Source organism: Procambarus clarkii, chromosome 57, assembly GCF_040958095.1.
Source record: "Procambarus clarkii isolate CNS0578487 chromosome 57, FALCON_Pclarkii_2.0, whole genome shotgun sequence".
In the NCBI taxonomy this organism is placed as follows: domain Eukaryota; kingdom Metazoa; phylum Arthropoda; class Malacostraca; order Decapoda; family Cambaridae; genus Procambarus; species Procambarus clarkii.
In genome coordinates, this window is record NC_091206.1 from 32,745,711 (window position 1) to 32,763,655 (window position 17,945).

The 17,945-nt window shown below is 46.8% G+C and overlaps 1 protein-coding gene across 1 annotated transcript; it reads left to right on the forward strand.

Moving 5' to 3' along the window:
* The first annotated feature begins 533 nt into the window (after nucleotides 1-533).
* Nucleotides 534-16,236, forward strand: LOC138353433 (uncharacterized). The gene is made up of 3 exons (XM_069306440.1): nucleotides 534-570; nucleotides 14,186-15,863; nucleotides 16,149-16,236. The coding sequence occupies exons 1-3, from the start codon at nucleotides 534-536 to the stop codon at nucleotides 16,234-16,236; spliced, it is 1,803 nt and encodes a 600-aa protein (XP_069162541.1).
* Nucleotides 16,237-17,945: the final 1,709 nt, after the last annotated feature.

Here is a 17,945-nt window from a genome sequence, read left to right on the forward strand (position 1 = left end):
TGCTGGGCTGCAGATCCTCTCCCTCGGTCGCTGCTGAGCTGCAGATCCTCTCCCCCTGGTCGCTGCAGATCCTCATAGTTTTCATAGAGCAGTTATAATAATGTGATTAGGTTGGCGAAGCTGGTTGTTGTATGGTGAAAAATTAATGGGTTGTTGTGAAAATGTTGTGGGTGTTGGTGAAGATGTTGTGGATTGTGGTGAAAATGCTGTTGGTTGATGTGAAGATGTTTTGGTTAGCGAAGATGCTGCTGGGGGTTGTGTGATGTTTTGGGTGGTAAAGATGATGCTTGGGGTGGAGAGAAGATAATATGGTTGGTGATGAAGATGCTGGAGGGTTGTGTGAAGAAGTTGTGGGTTGTTGTGAAGATGTTGTTGGTGGTTGAGTGAAGATGATATTGGTTGTTGTGAAGAGGCTGCTGGGTATTGTGTGGTGAAGATAATATGGGTTGTGGTAAGGATGGTGCTGGTGGTTGTGAGGAAAAGAAGCTTCTTGGTCAATGTAGTGAACATGCTGCTGGAGGTATGTGCTGAAGATGCTGCTGGAGGTATATGCTGAAGATGCTGCTGGAGGTATGTGCTGAAGATGCTGCTGGAGGTATGTGCTGAAGATGCTGCTGAAGGTATGTGCTGAAGATGCTGCTGGAGGTATGTGCTGAAGATGCTGCTGGAGGTATGTGCTGAACATGCTGCTGGAGGTATGTGCTGAAGATGCTGCTGGAGGTATGTGCTGAAGATGCTGCTGGAGGTATGTGCTGAAGATGCTGCTGGAGGTATGTGCTGAACATGCTGCTGGAGGTATGTGCTGAAGATGCTGCTGGAGGTATGTGCTGAAGATGCTGCTGGAGGTATGTGCTGAAGATGCTGCTGGGATTGTGTTGTGCAGATTATGCGGTTATGAAGATGCTATTTAGGCTAAGTAGTAAAGATGCTGCTGTTGTTTTGTGGAGAAAATGTTGCAGGGGTTATGAAGATGATGCTGGTCATTGTGTGGTTGAGATGCTGTTTAGACTATGTAGCGAACATGCTGCAGGGGTTATGTTGTGTAGATGCTGTTTGGGGTTATGATGAAAATGCTCCTGGGGATGTGATGAAGATGCTGCTAGTGTTATATGTTTAAGATGCTGCTGATGGTTGTGTGGTGAAGATGCTGCTGGGGTAGAGTTAAAATGTAATGGCTCGGGAAAAATCACTGCAGGGGGTCTGCAGGGGGTTATGTGAAGATCTTGTAGGTTGTTGTGAAGATGCTGTAGGGTGTTATGTGGTGTAGATAATGCTGGGGGATGTGTGGTGAAGATTTTGCTGGGGAATGAGTGGTGAACGTGCTGCTAAGGGATGTAAGGTGAGATGCGGATTGGGGTTATGTGGTGAAGATCGTGCTGGAGGCATGAAGTAAAAATGCTTCTAGGGTTGTCTGGTGAAGATGACGCTCGAGTTGTGCGGTAAAGATGCTGCGGGTGGTTATGAAGATGCTGCAGGATATGTTTTGAAGATACTGCATGGGGATCTGATCTGAAGGTGCTGCTGGAGATTGAGTGAAGATGATATGTGTTGTTGTGAAGATGCAGCTGGGTGTTGTTTTGTGAAGATGCTGCTGGTGGTTGAGTGAGGGTGTTTTGGGTAGTTGTAAAGATGCTACTCAGGGTTAAGTGTAGATGATACGGGTTGTGAAGATGCTCCTGGTGGTTGTGCGGTGAAGATGTTGAAGGTTGTCGTGAAGATTTTGCTAGGGTATTAGTGAAGATGATGAGGGTTTGTTGTGAAGATGCAGAAAGTGAGTTGTGTCTTGAAGATGTAGCTAGGGATTATGATGAAGATGCTGCTTGGTGTTGTGTGGTATAGATGCTTCTGGGATTATGATGTTAAGACGCTGCTGGTGTTATGTTGTGAAGATGCTGCTGGAGTTATGTTGTAGAGATGTTGCTGGTATTATGTTGTGAAGATGATGCTGGGGTAATGTTGTGAAGATGCTGCTGGAGTTATATTGTGAAGATGATGCTGGGGGTTTTGTGGTGACGATGCTGATGGGGGGTTGAAGTGAAAATGCTGCTTGGCGTTATGATGAAGATGATTCTGGGGGTTGTCATGAGGATGCTGCTGGTGTTATATGTTTAAGATGCTGCTGGAGTTATGTTGTCAATATGCTGCTGGTGGTTGTGATGATGATGCTGCTGGTGGTTGTGAGGTTATGTTGCTGCTGCGGGTTGTGTGGTGTAGATGTTTCTTGGGGTTGTGTGATGAAAATGATGCTGGGAGTTGAGTGAAGATGATATTGGTTGTTGTGAAGATGTTGCTGGGTGCAGAGTGACGATTATATGAGAAGTTGTGAAGATGCTTCAGGGGGTTGTGTAATAAAGATGATACTGGGAGTTGTATGGTAAAGATGATATGGATTGTTGTGACGAAGCTTCTGGGGGTTGTGAGGTGAACATGCTGCTAAGGAATGTGATTTGGGATAAGGAATGTGGATTTGTATGAAGTTGCTGCTGATGATTGTCAGGTGAAAATGTTGCCTAGGGGTTGTGTTGTGAGTAGCTGCTGTGGGCTGTGTGGGTGAAAATGTTGCCTAGGGGTTGTGTTGTGAGTAGCTGCTGTGGGCTGTGTGGGTGAAAATGTTGCCTAGGGGTTGTGTTGTGAGTAGCTGCTGTGGGCTGTGTGGGTGAAAATGCTGCTTGAGGTAGTGTGAAGATGATATTTGTTGTTTGGTGAAGATGCTGTTGTGGGTTGTGTTTTGAAGATGCAGCTGCTGGGGAGTTGTGCGGTGAAGAGGTTGCTGGAGTTGTGTTGTGAAGATGTTGTTTGGGGGTTGTTGTGCATATGTTGTTTTGGGTTGTGATGTGAAGATGATGATGTTGCAAAGATTTTGCTATGCTGTTGTTGGGAAGACTCTGCTAAGATGTTAGGGTTCGGATCGCTGAGTGGACAGCGCTTCGAGTTCGTAGTCCGGAGGTTCTGGGTTTGATCCCTAGTGGAGGCGGAAACAAATCGGCAGTTTCTTTCACCCTGATGCCCCTGTTACCAAGCAATAAATAGATACCTGGGAGTTAGCTGCTACGTGCTGCTTCCTGGGGGTGTTTAACAAAATGGAAGTCTGGTCGAGGACCGGGCCGCGGGGATGCAAAGCCCCGAAATCATCTCAAGATAACTCAAGAGATGGGTTATGTGGTGAAGATGCTGTTGGGGGTTGTATGGTGAAGATGCTGCTGGGGGTTGTATGGTGAAGATGCTGCTGGGGGTTGTATGGTGAAGATGCTGTTGGGGGTTGTATGGTGAAGATGCTGCTGGGGGTTGTATGGTGAAGATGCTGCAGGGGGTTGTATGGTGAAGATGCTGCTGGGGGTTGTATGGTGAAGATGCTGCTGGGGGTTGTGTGGTGAAGATGCTGCTGGGGGTTGTATGGTGAAGATGCTGCTGGGGGTTGTGTGGTTAAGATGCTGCTGGGGGTTGTGTGGTGAAGATGCTGCTGGGGGTTGTATGGTGAAGATGCTGCTGGGGGTTGTGTGGTGAAGATGCTGCTGGGGGTTGTGTGGTGAAGATGCTGCTGGGGGTTGTGTGGTGAAGATGCTGCTGGGGGTTGTATGGTGAAGATGCTGCTGGGGGTTGTGTGGTGAAGATGCTGCTGGGGGTTGTATGGTTAAGATGGTGCTGGGGGTTGTGTGGTGAAGATGCTGCTGGGGGTTGTGTGGTGAAGATGCTGCTGGGGGTTGTATGGTGAAGATGCTGCTGGGGGTTGTGTGGTGAAGATGCTGCTGGGGGTTGTATGGTGAAGATGCTGCTGGGGGTTGTGTGGTGAAGATGCTGCTGGGGGTTGTGTGGTGAAGATGCTGCTGGGGGTTGTATGGTTAAGATGCTGCTGGGGGTTGTGTGGTGAAGATGCTGCTGGGGGTTGTATGGTGAAGATGCTGCTGGGGGTTGTGTGGTGAAGATGCTGCTGGGGGTTGTATGGTTAAGATGGTGCTGGGGGTTGTGTGGTGAAGATGCTGCTGGGGGTTGTGTGGTGAAGATGCTGCTGGGGGTTGTGTGGTGAAGATGCTGCTGGGGGTTGTATGGTGAAGATGCTGTTGGGGGTTGTATGGTGAAGATGCTGTTGGGGGTTGTATGGTTAAGATGCTGCTGGGGGTTGTGTGGTGAAGATGCTGCTGGGGGTTGTGTGGTGAAGATGCTGCTGGGGGTTGTATGGTCAAGATGCTGCTGGGGGTTGTGTGGTGAAGATGCTGCTGGGGGTTGTGTGGTGAAGATGCTGCTGGGGGTTGTATGGTGAAGATGCTGCTGGGGGTTGTATGGTGAAGATGCTGTTGGGGGTTGTATGGTGAAGATGCTGCTGGGGGTTGTGTGGTGAAGATGCTGCTGGGGGTTGTGTGGTGAAGATGCTGTTGGGGGTTGTATGGTGAAGATGCTGCTGGGGGTTGTGTGGTGAAGATGCTGCTGGGGGTTGTGTGGTGAAGATGCTGCTGGGGGTTGTATGGTGAAGATGCTGCTGGGGGTTGTATGGTGAAGATGCTGCTGGGGGTTGTGTGGTGAAGATGCTGCAGGGGGTTGTATGGTGAAGATGCTGCTGGGGGTTGTATGGTGAAGATGCTGTTGGGGGTTGTATGGTGAAGATGCTGCTGGGGGTTGTGTGGTGAAGATGCTGCTGGGGGTTGTATGGTGAAGATGCTGCTGGGGGTTGTATGGTGAAGATGCTGCAGGAAGTTGTATGGTGAAGATGCTGCTGGGGGTAGTATGGTGAAGATGCTTCTGGGGGTTGTGTGGTGAAGATGCTGCTGGGGGTTGTATGGTGAAGATGCTGCAGGAAGTTGTATGGTGAAGATGCTGCTGGGGGTAGTATGGTGAAGATGCTTCTGGGGGTTGTGTGGTGAAGATGCTGCTGGGGGTTGTATGGTGAAGATGCTGCAGGAAGTTGTATGGTGAAGATGCTGCAGGAAGTTGTATGGTGAAGATGCTGCAGGAAGTTGTATGGTGAAGATGCTGCAGGAAGTTGTATGGTGAAGATGCTGCAGGAAAGTTGTATGGTGAAGATGCTGCAGGAAGTTGTATGGTGAAGATGCTGCAGGAAGTTGTATGGTGAAGATGCTGCAGGAAGTTGTATGGTGAAGATGCTGCAGGAAGTTGTATGGTGAAGATGCTGCAGGAAGTTGTATGGTGAAGATGCTGCAGGAAGTTGTATGGTGAAGATGCTGCAGGAAGTTGTATGGTGAAGATGCTGCAGGAAGTTGTATGGTGAAGATGCTGCAGGAAGTTGTATGGTGAAGATGCTGCAGGAAGTTGTATGGTGAAGATGCTGCAGGAAGTTGTATGGTGAAGATGCTGCAGGAAGTTGTATGGTGAAGATGCTGCAGGAAGTTGTATGGTGAAGATGCTGCAGGAAGTTGTATAGTGAAGATTAAGGTTGTGTGGAGAAGTTTTTGTTTGGTGTTTGTTATGACCACTGTGACGATGCCGTCTCCAGTTTTTCCCATATGTCAGCTGTAGGAGTCATATCAGCTTACCTGCAGGTTCTCTGAGGTGCAGGGAATCTTTTGAGGTATGAGGCTTCCAAAATGGTTGCTTTTTTGGGGAGAAATTTGCATTTGTAAATTTGCAAGGAAGTGGAAAAGTTACGCCCTGGGTACAACAAAATGGCGCCCCCTGGCCTGCAAATCCTCCATTTTGTGTATGACGCCCGCCGGTCGGTGATTGGCTGGCTGAGGTCACATGACTTCATTGAACAATCAGAGCCCGCCCCTTGGTCTGTGACGTCACCGAGAGACCAGGACCTAGATTCAGGAAGCTCTGTGTATTTCTTCGTAAGTGGGTTTGCTACGAAGGTTCCTAAGTGCGCCCTAAGAAGATGCTTAGGTGCGATTCAATAAGGTATACTTAGGAAGAAAATTGTTGGTTCACCTGCGTGCCGATAGAGGTCACTACTGTGTTTCGTTTGGCCAATCAGAGAGCAGCAACATTCTTCATATTGAAGATTTAGCGCTGGCTTATCGGAGCTCTACTGCCTCCTATTTACGTCGAATTTTCTTATAAAATTAGTATATTTCGAAGTAAAACAATGTTTTTTCAACTTCTACAGCCAGCACCGACATTGTAGTAAACAAATATGTTACATTTGTTGTTTACCTACGTAATTTTAAGAGATACTCTGTAGCTGTCCTTGTTGCTCGGAAGATGCGCCGACAATTATTGTATATATTTACTGAATTTACCCAAGGGCCACTAACTATCTAGTGACCTCGAAGAGGACAGAAAGCCGGCGGCTTGTTAAAGGGCCCGCCAATTGTCTTAATGATATTTTTTAGCTGGTATTTGGCATTTACGGCTTCAGCGGGTAGGTGGTTCCATGGGTTTATAGCCCGCTTGGTGGAAAAACAACATCTGTTTTCAGTCCTACTTGAGAGAACATACTTTCCAACACTATATCTGTGATTGTCCTGTTATCAGTGACTTCATACCTAATGGTATGAGGTATTTTGAGCTCTGTAATTACTTCATACACTCAGGAATATTGGAAGATATTCTTGTGCTGCACCCAGATTTTGCCAACAGAGGCTAATAGATCAGCATTAAGTATTTTGTTCTCTCCTAATTCCATGTATGACTGGCCATCCTGTGAGGTGAGGATGTTGGGTGAGCTTGTAGCTGGTTTTTGATCTACACTGTGTGGTCCTTTAGACAGAATAGGGAAGCAGCACATTGCTGTGTATACTTAAACATGTTTAAAAATACATTGTTTGAGAGGAGTTTTGTAGAAACTGGTAAGAGTAATTATAATATAATGTTTCCATGATTCAGTGCTTACCTCTTGTGAAAATTGCTTAGAGTTGTTTTATTCAGAGTTGATTTGTTTTTTGTATTGAGGCTGGTATTTTCTAAATTGATTCCATGTACAGTATGTCTAACCATCCTGTGAGATGGGAGTATTAGATAAACTTATAGCTAGTTTTTTTATGTACACTGTGTAATATTCCATATAGAATAGGGTAGCAGCACATTGCCTGTGTATACCTAATCTTCTTAATAAAAAAAATCAGTAATAAAGATTTTAAATTATAGTTTGTATTATTACAAATACAGTACTGTATTATCCTTATTAAATCATGTTGACCATGGATCATTAAGATCTCATGTTGATATGTAATACAAGTCATATTTCTTTTGAACTGCTAATCCATGCTAATCATTCATTAAATTGTGCATTATGTCTCAATTTTTCACTTCCTTGGATATACTGTACAGTACAAAAAGATAGAATAAAAATAAACCAGTAATATTTCTTTCATTATATTTTTCATTTAAATAACTGCATCAATATTTTTACAGCTGGCAGGATTTGTTTTTCCATACAGGTGCATTATTTGTTAAAAAAAAATTGGTTTATTGTTACACACAATGGTGCTACATAGCCTTCCCAGCTTGGTGCCTTCTTTTAATACTTACTGATTAAAAAATAAATAATAAATACATTTTATTCAGGAAAAGTACATACAGTTGATTGACAAACATAATGTTGGATTTAGAGGCAGAGCTAGTACATACAATACTAGCTAAAGCCACTAATACTCAGCATTTCGGGCAAGGTGTGGGGGGAAAAAAACACAGACTAAAACTTGATAGTAATCGGGATTAGGTATAAATTGTGTTGAAAGAAGGAATAAAAAATACAAAAAGGGGGTTAACATAGCATAAATCAGCAATTGCACATGTTGGTGAAGAGCGTTGTTTAAAAAATAGCAAGACATGGGTTGACATTTAGGAGGTAAGTTAGGTTACATGGAGTTAATTAGGCAGTACTTGGTTTAACTCTTAAACTGGTTGAGAGAGGTACAGCCTTTGACATGATTCGGGAGGTCATTCCACATTCTGGGTCCCTTGATTTGTAGAGCACTTCTAGTTTGGTTACACACAGCCAAATTGTGTAATAGGAAGAGGTCTTGGACACAAATTTGTTCCATGCTAAATGTAGAGGAATCAGCTGAGTATTCCTCAAATAAAATAAGTTGCCTCAGCTTATAAGGTAAATAAAATAAGCATTTCTCAAATAAGTAGCTGCCTCACCTCACTGCCTTATTGCTACATAGCCTTCCCGGCATGGTGCCTTCTTTTGATAATTACTTGTTCCACACCCAAATTGTATAACAGGAAGAGGTCTTGGACCCCTACTTCCCTCTCTCTTTTTTAATAATCTATATAGTCATAATTATAGCTTTAAGTATTCAATGAATAAAGTTTTTGACATTTTTACCCTTTTCCTTACCTAACATCATTTGTGCAGCATATTTTTATTTTATGTCTCACCCAGATTTAATTTCAAAATAAAACCAAACTAAATAAATCAGAAATGGGTATGTATAACTAAGGTACACCCTTGCTACTAGGTGAACAGGGGCATTTGGTGATAGTAAATGATCCCATCAGGCAGGGCTCATCACCTTCTCTCATATTTCATGTTCACCAGTGTTTATTTACTTAATAACTACTGGTATAATATCTTGCTATTATAAAACTAATTCTACTATCATCAAACACATATTTACTTCAAGTTTCAAGCAGAGAATGCATATATAACTAACACGAAGGACTCCTCTCCACTAGATTCACCAGCTATAATATTTTGGTCATGTTCCAATATCATAAATCGATCCCAGTGTTATGTAGTAGAGAAAAAATGACTTATATCCAGTTTACGTAAAGCTACGAGTGGTCGAAACCACACTTAAATCCCGGAATGAACTTACGAAGGTTTTTCCACTTAGGGTAGTTAATTGAATACGGACGTAGCCGCCATGAAGGTGCTAAGACGGAAAACGCTCTTAGCTAAGAGGAAAAACCTTCGTAAGTACCTTCCTGAATCCAGCCCCTGGCCCGCCGCCTGCAGAGCGCCAGGCGCTCAGAGATACATAGCGCTCTGTTGAGAGCGGACGTGCGCCGATTGAGCTCTCGAGTTCCGAGGTCTAGGATCCTCCTTAAGTGATATACACAGCCTGACAAGTATATAGTGACTACCAAGGACTGCAGTACCTCAGGGAAGTGCGAGGAAGCCTAATCCAGCGGTGTAAGGGCGCCGTGGACCGTGAGTTGATTTGTCTTGGAGAAGTTGAGAGAGAGTTACTACAGCTGGAGGAGTGAGTGACTCGCCGTCAGTGGAACTCCAAAGCATTCAGAGCTGTTGTGATTGGATCACGCCCACCAGGAACTCAGAAGGGAGGAGATGCATCCTGATCCTTGAGTGTGGTCTAGGTGAAGGAGTGCTTGAGGGCACGACGTGTGCAGTGACGACTGGACGAGCCAACGCCCAGGAACTTCACTCAGGGAATGAGCACGGAGATGAAGAGGATCTTCACGACGCCATGGACTGGAGATGCTTCTGGAACGCTGAGGAACGACGCGAGGAACGGAGTACCCAGCGAACGGCGACTGGAGCCTAGGCGTCTGAGGACAGAATAAGTTAAGGTATATCATTTTTCCCTCCCATATTTCCCTTGGTTGTTAGGCAAGATAGGCCTATTATTATGCTTAGGCATTTATTAGAGTGCATATAAGTCATAGGAGAAGATTAGGCTGTGGGACAGCAGGTGTATATCATTCTACTGTGTGGTGAAGACAGCGTGTGGCCGGCCTGTGAAGAATTGAGGGACGACGCTGATGGAGCCGCCCAGTGAAGGGGCCAGTGATCCCTTTAATTCATCAGCTGATGCAAGCTGCTGGCGGCCACCAGAGGAGCGCTGCTGTCACCATTATTATTATTATTTCCATAAGTCCATACATGTATCTCGTGTATTGTAGTTTATATTGAGTAAACTTTTTATTATTTTATCACTGCTTTTGGTGTAACCTCCATCTCATTGAGCTTTGTGGATAAATGACATATGAGTATACTGTACTGTTACTGGCATGACATAGAGAGAGACCTTGTGTTGGCAACACAATACTAGATTTGAACACTGGTACTGGCATTCCCTAGAGAGTGACCCTGAGAGGGCAACATGAATATACATTTGAATTCTATTACTGGCAGCATATAGTACGGTCCTAGGCTGCTGTAAATATATTATATTCGAACTAACGGCGTTGCTGGGAAGTGGAGAGAATTACCCAGCTGGCGGCCAGAAGGTAAGAGGAGGAAGTGAGGCTACGGCCAGAAGTCCGGCAAATTCCCTGCACGCATATGTGGGCATGCCCGGTGGGAGAGTCACATACTGCAGGATTGAGCTTAGCAGTGTGGGCTGGCGCTTCTCCTCTCCCCCTTGGGTCCAAGGTCAAATGGTGGCCGGTCTTGAGGAATTACTAGGAGACCTCCCTGGGGGTTATATGTAATACCCCTAGTGGAGGGAGTGAAGTCCCACGGCGTGAGGTTATAGGATCAGTAGCAAATTCCCGCGTTGTTTAACTGTAACCTCATGTAACACAAGGCCAAGGTGAGTGGCGCGTGACACCACGCATACTGAGGCTGGTGTATTGATGTACTCAAACTACTCAGTGATATCTGGGCAATAGCTTGAAAAACCTCCTTGTATGCTTATTATATGTAATGCTACATAAATGCTCTATAGGAAACATTATGTTGACCATGATGGAGAATGTATACCTTTAGGTCTCGGATGTATTACTCACATGCATACTGTGTAATTTCCATTTCTTCAACGCATTTGTGGCATTATGGTTCAGAGTTTGTGACCTTATTTGTGTTATTTGACTGCAAGGATTATTGTCATGTTGACGTAATGTATACCATGGATCATTTCTACTGTTGTGCATCATTTATACCAGGTGGTAGGTGCTTTTATATGTCTTAGTGAAGTGGTATTCTGAGGAACTTAATTAAATAATGCCAAGGTGCTGTATATGATATTGTTTCCTCATACCTCATTTTTTACTGGTTGTGACACCACCACCCTGTATTGGTATTAGCAGCATAATAGGCGCTAGTGTCCCACTGCACCAGGATAGAGCCTGGTGTCAGCTAGTGCTGATTTTATGCAGTTTCCAGACCTGTGTTGTTGATCATGCCCAACTGTTGAGAAGCTGGATAAGAAATTGTGTGTGAGCTAGTAGACTGTTTTCTTTTTTTTTAATGTTATGTGGATTTATATTAATGCCCAGTAAACTGGAATATTTTTTTGCTAGCCTTTCACTCCCCTAGAACATTGATTGATATTTGGCCAGGCTATGTTTTCCAGTGATGCTGAAGGTTATTCCCTCATAACACTAAAGTGGGGGCACCTACCGTGAGCTGTCATAACATAACATTTATGTGGGGTCCCTGTCCGGGATCTCATAACAAACTGCTTCAACCTCATTTTCTTTAAGATTATAACGCATTGTATACTTTATTCCCAAAAAGACATGGTCACATTTACCCAAGGGAGGAGGGTACTGAATGTCAAATATATCTTCCTCTTTCCGGGTAAATATCGAATCCAGCATAGAATACGAAAGTCTTGGTGTAAATTTTTACATAAATTTCACAAATTACATGAGTGTGGGTTTTTATCCTCTGTTATTATGTCTGCGAGAAGACATTATCGTTGTTATTATTAGTATTTGATTATTTCAATGCACACAGAAATCACAGTAATGTGATATATCAAATGAACAAATTGCTTTATTTGTTCATTTTACATACCACGTTATTGTGATTTCTCTATTGTGACGGTGTTCCCCCCCTTATATTTCTCCCACGCCAGCTGCAAGAGTCATATCTACTTTACCCGAACGTTCTCTGCCTTCCAGAGAACAATTTGACATATGTGGGAGCATGAGGTGTTCTCGCATAGGAGAGAAATTAACTAAAGAAGAGTATTTTGGCCAGTGACTTAGGCCCTTTTGGACGCCAAGGTGGCGCCGACTCCTACACGTTCGCGGCAAAATGTTGTGATGTCAGTTGCACCAGATTGACCAAGAACGGTGACGTGGTACAGGGAGCCAATGAGAAACGCCCCTGGCAAGTGTGACGTCACGAGTGGAGGTAGGTCCGGCCCGTGCGACCCGTGGCGCCAGGAATTAGATGCGAAACGTCGTCAAGGGCGGACGTGCGATAGGGGGTCCTGTCAGTCTGACAGTATTCGCCCCTCTCCAGTGAATATACACATCACCAGTGGTCTGCGAGCATCCTGTGAGGTCTTCCTAAACTCCATGAGGCGGACAGAAGAAGGAATTGACAGGAAACGAGCAACAAGTGCTCCAATGACAGGTGCTTAGCAAGAGTGAAGCCTGGGCAGTGACGTCAGGGACGACTGTACAGTTTCACCAGTCGGGTGATGGCGTAGCGGCTGGGCCAGTTCACCGTGAGGAAGGAGAAGAACAAACTAGCTGGGAATACGAACGACTGCAGCCGGGAGTAAGGACTGCCGACGTAGTTGTGAGGAGGAGGCGACGGCCAGGAGACCGACTCCAACCCTTCAAGAGGTTGTAGAGGAGCATGGAGCCTGCAGAGAGAAGCAGTACGGAGAAGACACGCTTTTGGGTGTTGGTTGAGGTCCTGGGAAGAGCATCAGTGTGTGTGGGGTTGTTCCCCTACAGCAAGTCGTGAGCCGGGACCAGGAGCTTCAATTCAACCCTCAACAGAGGACGAGTCCACATCATTTATGGTGGAAGTAGGTAATTCAGTTTTCCCTCCCATTCCCCTTTAGTTAGCGATTAGCCAGAGTATCTTCTATGTCATGAGCAAGGCTCACCAATGTCTATGTTTCTAGTATGACACAGTTATGAAGGGAGATGCTATAGAGCTCTCACGAGATACATATATGGTGTGTGATTGCACCTGTGGTTTGATGAAGAGATTACTGTGACGAGGACATTTATATTTATATGTCATTTATATTATAAGTTCGTGCCAGAGGTTATGTGTATAAATATACAATTTATTAGTGTAAGGCTGTGTGCCTAGAGTTACCTCGTTATTATAAATATTGGTAAAGTGAACTATATATATTGGAGTTATTAAATAGTATATTCATATGTCTAGTGGTTAACTGTGATTATGCCAGTGTTGTGATATACTGTGAATATAAGGGAATAATAGGCGCCTCACGACAATAGTGTGAGTATAGTAAGGTAGTGAGCAGTGTGAGGACAGTGAGGAGAGTGAGTGGGCGTGGCATCTCGTGAGCTGCCAAACGTTCGATAACACTGCATGTGGAGCTGGGAACGCACGTCAACTGGGAGTGTTGCCATCCCCGGAGTGTTCCAGAATTGTGAAGAGGCGGAGAGAAGGCTGCTCATTTATTCCTTTGCCATGTTGTTGATGCAGAGTTGTGATTCTTTGATCTTTTAAGTAAACTACAAAACCACCGCCGTGTTTGTGTCAACCCTCTATTACCTTGTTGCTATTGAGACTATCTAAGAGTGAGTGATTTAAACATATACTTACCTGTTACCAAATTGATTAGTATTCCCTGGGGCCACTACTATATTACTACTATTCTACTGAGGTGCTACTGGACACGGTAAACACCAGTTGGCGACCTATAGTGAGTGGTAGAGCCCTCTGTCGGGACGGGCACATGATCAAGTGAAGGGATCTTGTTCTCACTCGTCTTTACGCTACGAGGCCAGCCGGAGACAGACTGAGAGACTCTCCTAGTGAACAGTGGCACCGTGAGGATCGAGTGCAGACCCATGGGGGCTACCGTAAGTAACGTTTATCACTACTAATACTTGGTGGTGACTGGCTAGAGAGAGAGACACCCCGACATTGGCGACCTTGCCAGGATAACGATTACGATTGTGGTGCTTGATAGTGGCCAAAGGTATTAGGTACAGGTAACAGGTATTCACTCATAGCACAAGTATGGAGGACGAGAAGGTAGCAAGGTTTATTGACAAGGGATGAACAGGTGCTGGAGGATTGCACCAAGGCGCAGCTGCAGTTAATACCTGACCACTTTGGAATCCAGTTGAGATCCTCCAAAGTGGGAGAAAGGAGGCTTGAGTTTGCGGCACGGGCTCAAGGCCCAAGATGAGGCTTCAAGGGAGGAACGGCCACAGACACCTGCTAGTGCAAGGGAGAAGTTAAGCATTGGTGGAAGCAGTAGGGGATCCAGCGGCAGCCGGCGCAGCGTCAAGCTAGAGATAATGAAGCTGCAGCTGGAGACACAGCTGCGTAGGGAAGAACGAGAAGTACAGCTGAAGCGTGAAGAACGAGAAGCACAGCTGAAGCGTGAAGAACGAGATGCACAGCTGAAGCGTGAAGAATGAGAAGCACAGCTGAGACGGGAAGAGCGTGAGCACAAAGCACAGCTGAGACGGGAGGAGCGCGAGCTGGAAGCCAAGCTGAAGCGGCAAGAGATTGAAACCAACAGAGAGGTTGAGCTGAAGCGGGCTGAACTATGGCTAGCCCCACCTGCACCCCTACAGCAGGAGGACCACCGGGTACAAGAGCAAGATTTATCGGTCTTTGTGCCTAATGAAGCTGAGGGCTTCTTTGACCATTTCGAGAGGGTAGCTACCTTGAAGAAGTTGCCAAGAGCAGAGCGGGCGGAGCTGGTCCAGAGTAGGCTCACAGGTGAAGTTCGCGAGGCTTACAACATGCTTGACCTCGAGGAATGCACCAATTATGATGCAGTGAAGAAAGCAGTGCTTCACTCATTTAAGCTGACTCCAGAGTGTTACAGGAAAAGGTTCCAGGAATGTACCCGTTTGCCAGGTAAATCTTATGCAGAGACGGTGAGGGACATGGAAAGAAGATTTCTGAAGTGGTTGAAAGCTGAAGGAGCTAAGTCAGCTGAGGACATCAAACAGCTAATGGTCATGGAAAAATTTATGCCCATGCTTTCTCCTGAGATCAGGATTAGAGTCAAGGAGGCGGACATAAAAGACCTGAGGGCTGCTGCCGACAGAGCCAACATGTTGGAGGAAGCCTTGCGACCACGCAGAGAGGGACCGCACAGGCCGCCGGTGTACTCTGGCTATGGGAGTGGTTTTAGGAAGACGGATGGATGGAGGATAGGAACGAGTTCTCCCAAGTCCCACCTCTCGAGTGGAGACAGTAGGGGACTGAAAAGTTCTGTGGAACCAGTCAAGAAGCCCCAAGCTGAGAGTGCTGGATCTGTTGTTTGTCAAGGGACGCTACGAGGGAGACGACGGAAGGCGCGAGGAAGACCCACGGAGCGGCGGTCTCTGGAGGCGTTGCCCAGGGGGAGCGGTGGTGGAAGGTCATCGCCAAGACGAGTCTGCTGCTACAACTGTGGAGGATATGGGCATTTCGCACGGGATTGCAAACGCCCTAAGCAGCGTGGGAACGTTGCTTTTGTTAGGATAGAAGACCAAGTGACCGAGAACGTGCGGGGTGAGTCTGTACCAAGTGTGGAGAAGAAAATTCACCCGTTCGTGTGTGAGAGGACGGTATGGATGGGGGAGGCAGACCCCGTTCCTGTGAAGATATTGAGAGACACCGGGGCTGATTTTACCCTGGTGAGTAGAACCCTGTTCCCCGAGGGTTATGAGAATACCAGTGTGGGGGCAGCTGTTGTGACCACTGTGGGAGGCCCAGTGAGGATGCCCCTGCACAAGGTAACATTGGATTCTGATTATGGCTGTCAGACCCTAGTGGTGGGGGTCTGCGCCTCAATGCCCAAGATGGAGGCGCAAGTCATCCTTGGGAATGACGCCTGTGGAGGATGTGTCCTCCCTAACCTCGTGAAGGGCGAGGAGTGCTTGGAGCAATACAGAGAGAAAGGCGGAGTATTAGACGCCTGTGAGAACGGGAAGGGATTCGCCGAGGTGGCGTTCCCTGTATGTGCTGTGATCCCAAGGCGGTGCAACGAGCACAGAGTGAATGAATCTGATGGGGCTGAAGAAGAGACATCTGACAGCCTGGGGGTCGATCACCTCTTCGTGGAACTCGGAGAACATGTGGAGGGCGAATGCAACCCTGGATGGTGAGCTACCGGTGACCCTCGCCAGTTCTTTTGGGGTGGACCGCGCTCGTCTGGGGGAGTTACAGCAGGTGGAGTTCCCAGAGTTGATTCGGGAGGCCAAAGGAGGACGTGCTGGTCCTGAGAGTGCCACACATTTTTATCTGCAAAATGAGATGCTGATGAGACAATGGAGGCCTGTGAGAATGGAGGCCAAAGAGGAATCACTAGGTATGAGGCACCAGGTAGTGTTGCCGGCCCAGTGCAGAGCGGCAGTGCTGGATCTGTCACACTCTGTGGATTCTGCAGGTCACCTGAGAGTGACCAAGACTCTATGCAAGATCAGGGACCATTTCTACTGGCCGGGTATGGACGCCGATGTGAGGCGTCACTGTAAGACTTGATTACCTTGCCAGCGAGCAGGAAAGAGTGTACCAGCGATACCAAAGGCCCCGTTAGTCCCTGTTACTGCATTTGGGCCAGCTTTTGAACGTCTGTTGGTCGACGGGGTAGGACCGTTGCTACGGACGAGGAAGGGAAACACCTACCTGATGACCATCATGTGTGCGGCAACAAGGTTCCCGGAAGCAATCCCGATGCGATGCTTGACGTCAAAAGGTGTAGCCGGGCAGTTGCAGCGTTTTTTCTCTTGGGTGGGAATGCCCAGGGAAATCCAGATGGACTGTGGGAGCATATTCCAGTCCAAGTGGTTTAGACAGACCGTGTCAAATTAGGGAGTAACTCAGATTCGGTCGTCGCCCTACTGACCGCAGTCGCAAGGGGCAATCGAAAGGTTTCTCTCCACACTGAAAACCATTCTGAGAGTGTTCTGTGCGGAACAAGGAGCCGAGTGGGATGAGGCAGTGTACCCTGCATTGTTTGCTATACGGAACCCTGTAGTGGAGTCACTGGGTTTCTCACCGTTCCAACTGGTATATGGACATGAGATACGGAGTCCTCTATCCGTGCTGAGAGAGCAATGGGCGCCAGGAGTGACCGTGGGAACGGTCAGCGAATATGTGCAGAAATTTAAGGAACGTCTTGCATTGGCAAAAGAACTAGCTGGAAAGCATTTGAAGGTGGCACGGCGAAGGGTGTCAGAGTTGTACTACAAGAAAGCTACGCCAAGAGAGTTCCAGGTTGGGTCCCAGGTTATGGTGTTACTGCCAGGGAAGAGCCGTGTGTCCGAGTCACGATTTGAGGGACCGTATAAGGTGCTAAGATGATTGAGTCCAGTAAGCTATGAAGTCAGCAAGCCGGACAGACCCCGCATGACACAGGTGTGTCATATTGACCATCTGAAGCCTTTCTTCCCTGAAGGAGGAGCCGCCGTGCAGGACGGAACAATGCCACAAGAACTACAGCAGAAAGTGGTCTTATGCGTGCAGGTGAATCAAGAGATTCCAGCAGAGGAAGGAAAATGGTCCAGGGCGGACGGCACCCATCTCTCCAATGCGGAGAGTTTGGAGAATATCGGAGTCAAGCTTCAACACCTGGAAGGAAGACAGAGAGCGGATCTGACGGATCTGTTGAGAGAGAATGCATCTCTTTTACCGACGTGCCCCGACGTTACAAGAGTGTGACTGTTACGGCCCTACTGGGACGCAACCGGGTTCTTCTCTGATGGTATTAGAGTTTTGGAATCCGGCCCCAAGTTAGAAGAGGCTTTCAAGGGGTGTGTTCCGTAATGCAAGTAAAACCAAAGGGGGGAGGGATACAAATGTTCCAGTTTTTTCGATATATTTACCACCACCATATATAAATAAATAACAGTCGCACGCGGGGATTATTACTACACTTATGTACAGTTGTGTCTTCCTCCGAAGACACTGAATGCTCAACGATGCTCACTCTGGGTAGCCCTGGTTCCTTCTTCCGTGGCCCACGATGAATCCACTATGACTCTATGACGAATCTACCCTGGCCACAGGCCAGTCAAATCACAGTCCCACTGGGTGCTTCGTCGTGGAGGCCTTCAACCACAATCCAGCCTGTAGCTGGCAGGTACCGATCAGCTCCGCTGTGTAGGCTACTCCACGACCGATACTAGGGTTGCGAGCCCTAGGCAGGAGCCTCGTGTGACCTGCTGATCACTCTCCTCACTAA